The 5,422-nt window shown below is 36.5% G+C and overlaps 1 protein-coding gene across 1 annotated transcript; it reads left to right on the forward strand.

Moving 5' to 3' along the window:
- On the forward strand, positions 2,433-3,083 carry LOC108660694. Its single transcript, XM_018114954.1, has one exon. The coding sequence runs from the start codon at positions 2,433-2,435 to the stop codon at positions 3,081-3,083; it is 651 nt and encodes a 216-aa protein (XP_017970443.1).

Below are 5,422 nucleotides of genomic sequence, written 5' to 3' on the forward strand. Positions count from 1 at the left end.
CATTGGTGAGCTAGAGGACAATTGGAGGCTAAAGTTAAGCTTGGTGGTAGGAGCACCTCCAATTTGTCATTATGAGTGGGTTTAGTTTAAAACGCATGTGATGCATGACGCATGGAAGATGCGCTACACTATTACTAGATTTTTGTATGAAGGCCTAAATGAACATGCTTAGGCTAAAGAACAAATGATTTATGTGAATGTGTGTGTGTGTATAGGCATATATATTTGTTTGAATGGTATATGTGGAGATTGCATGCCTTAGTGTAAGCCATATAGGTGGCCTATGTTGTGTGAGTCTAGACTAGGAAGTCTAGAGGATATGATCGGCATCTAGTAGTAGACTTCTTTAAACCATTGGCCTTTAATGGATTATGAGCATTTGATGCTTTAAAGGATAAAAAGGCATTTGGAATTATGTCGAGCTTATAGATGATTTGAAGCTTGTAGAATGTGATTTATAATTTGCTTCGAACATGTGGAATGTCAAAGACATGATGGCCTCAGTTGTGGATATATGTTCCGTTCGATGGATGAATTCCATATGTTGATTTGATTTGGGGTTAAGTGGAATCCAATACCCTATGACTTTGTTTTGTGCTTGTAGGGATGGTGGTATTAGTCTCGCCTATGATTCTCGCCTATAATGCTTTGATGCCACTTGTTAAAGAATACTTCAGGTGATGCCGACCATCGCGAGATTACTTCGATCGATGATTTTGATTCTTCGCTAGCTGCTTCGGTACTGAGCGTGATTTGTTCTCCGCTAGTGGCTTGCCCTAAGCTTGATTCGATTCTCCATCGATTGGCCACTGTGTGTGATTTGATGCTGTCTAGAGGAGGACCATTATTTGAGTATGATATGGATTATGAGCGATGTGATATAGCCTCGGATAGGCTTAGCTAAATTCAAACTTGAATTTGATATGATACCTTGGCAACTAGAGTGTGCCATAAGGAATGATTTGAAATGGCTAAGGGATAAGCCTAGTGATTTGTATGATGGTATTTAGAGACTTTAGGGAAGATGATGTGCCACTTTAAATTGGAAATGTTTGTTAGAGCATTTGGATACATTGATGGTGCAAATATTTTTATATATGTGACTAATATATATGATTTTGATTATCTACATCACTAATTGAGTTTTAGATGACTCATTCATTATTGTACCATGTGCAGATAAATAGGTCACTGGATAGTGCGTGGCAAGGGTCGTCCATTGACAAACCGATTTTGGCATCGGATAGGTTCTCACTTTGGTCACTTCACTGAGTCCGTCACGAGGTTTCGCATATTTTTTGCTTTGATGTATGTAAACACGATGTGCCATTGGAACTTGTGTAAAGGCTGTTATGTATAAACCCACTTTGTATGGCTAACATATGGCCTTATAAATATTTTGTATGGATTAAGTGCCAAGGATAATTTTATGTATTTGGGTTTTAGATCTTCTATGAATATGAATATTTGGAATTTCCCTAGATATGTGTATGATTTTTTCTTTGAGGCTTGCTTAGGTCTCGTGAGCTTCACCTGCTAGGCTCGTGCGTTGATCATGGACCCCCCGGTTTGGGTTGTGATAGTACTCATGAGTTTGATGCAATTAATGCCTTGACTTCACAATTGGTTGCTTTCACTATGAAAATTGATACATTAGGTGTCTATATTATTTAGAGTCCTTTTTCGACATGTGAGTTGTGTGGAGATAAGCATCCCAGTCATCAGTGTCCTATTAAGGTTGAATCTATACAGTTTGTTAGAAATTTTAATAGGCAGCAGAATAATCTATATTCAAACAACTATAATGTGGGGTGTAGGAATTATCCTAATTTTTCTTAGAACAACAACCAAGCATTTTCATCAACTCCTAAACCAAATTTTCCTCTGGGTTTTCCACCATAAGCTAAAGCTCTTATGCTAGAGAAAAAGCCAACCATGGAAGAGATGTTCATGCAATTCATGGCAAAGAATGATGCCATCATTCAAAGTTAATAGCTATCATTCAAAGTCAAGAGGCATCAATTAGAAATCTTGAGACACAATTGGGTCAGTTAGCTAATGCCATCAATAATAGACCTCAAGGTACTTTACCTAGAGACATGAAATTCAATCCAAAAAGAGAAGGTAAGGGGCATTGCAATGCAATCACACTCAAAAGTGAGAAAAAGGTTAGTGGTAGTCGAGTACAATTTGAAAATTCAAATAAGCCTACTGAAAAAGAAGTTGAAATTGTTGTTGAAAAAGAAATTGTGGTTAAAAATTCTGGTGAAAGAGCTAAAATTGAAAAACCACAATTAAAACCTTCACAAACACCTCCACTACCTTTTCCTCAACATTTTTAAAAGTAGAAACTTGACAAGCAATTCCAAAATTTGATTGAGATATTTAAAAAGCTTCATATTAATATCCCTTTTGATGAAGCTTTGGAGAACATGCCAAGCTATGTGAAGTTTTTGAATGACATCTTGACAAAAAAGAAGAAATTGGAAGAGTTTAAGATAGTTGCACTTACTGAGGAGTGTAGTACTATAATCCAAAATAAGCTTCCATCAAAGCTTAAGGATCTAAGGAGTTTTTCTATTCCTTGCACTATTGGTAGTTTTAAAATTTCTAAAGCTTTGTGTGATTTGGGTGTTAGTGTTTCAATAATGCCTTTGTCTATTGCCAAGAAACTTGGACCTAAGGAGTTACAGCCTACTACAGTTACCTTGCATTTAGCAAACAGATCAATTAGGCACCTCGTTAGGATTATAGATGATGTTTTGGCTCAAGTTAGGCATATGTATATTTTAGTGGATTTCATTGTGCTTGAGATGGAGGATGATGTTGAAATTCCTCTTATTTTGGGACCACCATTATTGGCTACAACAAGGGTAATCATAGATGTGAAGAATGGCAAAATAACTTTCAAAGTTGGAGAGGAGGAAGTAGTGTTTAATTTGTTCAATGCTATTAAGAATCCCTATACAAATAGTTACTATAAAGTGGTTTTAGTTGATGAGTTAGCTAAAAAGGATTTGACAAGGATGATCCTCCAACAACAAGTACAACAAATTATGAGGTTGGACAATAAGTTTTGTTAGTTTCCAAATCCATGCTTCAATTTTTTTCTATGGAAACACAAATCAAGATGGCTGGGTCCTTCCAAAGTGGTTAAGGTCGATCCTTGTGGCATAATAGAAATTGCTAATGAGGTAGCTGGAACATTCATGGTTAATGGAATAAGCTTGAAGCCTCATTGTGGTGGTGAAGAAGTGCAAAAAAGGGTACAATAGTCAAGCTAGTGACTATAAAGAATTGCTTCTTGGGAGGTAACCCAAGAATTCTAATGGAATTTATTTTCATTGTTTAAAATTAGCTAAACAACTTACTAATGGATTTTTTTTATTTTGTTAGATTAAAAAAAAGAAAAAAGTTGGCTCGATGGCCACCACCATAGCACCTTGATCACCAAATACATCAAAACCCTTTTTTCACTTGGGGCCGTGGAGAGCATTCTCCATGGTTGTGGCACCCTGACATGATCTTTCATCATTTCCTTCCAAGCTCTATGTTGTGGTGAGCTAAAGCCATGGCCACAGCACCAGACTTTTCAAGCCCAAAGCTCACCTAACCCCAATTTACTTCTTCTTAAGCCCAATTCCGCACAACCCTCCTTATTTAAACACCTTTTCACCCTCTATCAGCCACCAAATCTGCAAACACTTTCTCTTACTAGTCTCCCATCTCTAAAATCCTTTCTCTCCTTAGCCTTAAACTTTTCAATCTTCTAAGCCTTCAAAATTCACAAAACCCATACCAACTCCATCAAAATCATCAACAATCAAGTGGGTCTCAATTTATTTCAAGTAAGTTCCTTTTTTTCTTTAATTTCATCAGTTATTTGAGGAATTCATCTTTGCTCGTAAGGGCAATGATTTGTTGAGAATTGTTGATGGAATTTTCTGCTTTTTGAGCTAGTTGTTTCGATTAAGTTAGTGGGCATTTTGAAATTATTGAGAAATCTTGAGTTAGGAATGTGGATTTGTTTAAGGACCAATTTAATTAACTTTTTGTACAAATTACTATTACTTGCAATTATTTAAGAATTGAGAAGTTGAATTATTCCTAGTTGTGATTGTGTGATTGGGAAATTGGAAATATTTTCTTTGCTTTGTTGGGTTGTTTTGCTTGGTTTTGTGTTGAGAATTTTGCAAAAAATTTGATCATGGCACCCAATAGATCAAGAATTTTTACTGATAGTTCTTTTGATAAGACATGATTTGTGTCTCCTAATGCTATGATAAGGCGCACTAGCTCTCTTTTTAATAGGGTGCTAATCCCAGAGAGAAGACTTGATGTTGCCTTAATTCGTCACCTTGGTATTCAAGCTGAAATTAAAGAGCAGAATTGGAAAAATTTTATGCAAATCCAGAAGTGGCTGTCATCCCATTGGTAAGGAAATTCTATGTAAATTTACCTAAACATACTAATGGGTTTGTTTTTGTGTGAGGTAAACAAGTGCCATTCCACAATCATGCCATCAATGATTTCTATGAAGTTTTGGTTATTGAAAATGATGGCTATGGGGAATATTGTATGGAGCACCAAGATTGGGATATGATTATTATGATACTCTGTGAAGAAAGGGCTCAATGGAAATTGTCAAAAAATGAACTGGTTTCCTTTAAAATAGGTGTCATGAAGCTAACGACAAAGGTTTGGAGGTACTTTATGGTAGCAAAGATGCTTCCTACCTTATATGTTAATGATGTTACAAGGGATATAGCTGTTCTTGTGTATGCCATTGTGACTGGGAGATCCATCAATATTGGCCAAGTAATCTACCAAGCCATGATCAATACAACTAACACCAAAAGAGATGGTTTGTGGTTCCCTTCATTAATCATGGCTTTGTGTAAGAAAGTTGGTGTTCCATGGGATGCAAGTGAAGAATTGCTACATGCGAAAGTACTAATTCATGTTGGGTTGATCTATCATTACTCTCAACCTTTCGTTGATGGTTCTTCTTCTTCGACAGCACGTTCCCAAGCCCTTCGACTAAGAGCCTTGACCTTGACCTTGCCTTAATGCATTGAGTAGCTAGAGCTCCGGTTTCTTCAGTAAGCTTTCTACCAAGTCCAATGCAATCAACAAATAGAGCAAATGGTTAGAGCCTATGGAAGTTTTATGAGGATAGACATGGACAACTTCCCCACTTAGTGAATCCTTCAACTAACTTGGGCAACAATGGGGAGGATGAAGATGAAAATGATGAGGAGGAAGATTAGAGCATCTCTAAGAAGTCCTTCAACTACCAGGGGAGTATTCTTTACCCTTTTCTTTATTTACTAACATTGAGGACAATGTTGACTTCAAGTTTGAGAATGGGGAATTAAATTTTTTTGAGAGTTGAATTTTTTGGAATTGAAATTTATTTATT

The sequence above is a fragment of the Theobroma cacao genome, chromosome 2 (assembly GCF_000208745.1).
Source record: "Theobroma cacao cultivar B97-61/B2 chromosome 2, Criollo_cocoa_genome_V2, whole genome shotgun sequence".
In the NCBI taxonomy this organism is placed as follows: Eukaryota; Viridiplantae; Streptophyta; class Magnoliopsida; order Malvales; family Malvaceae; genus Theobroma; species Theobroma cacao.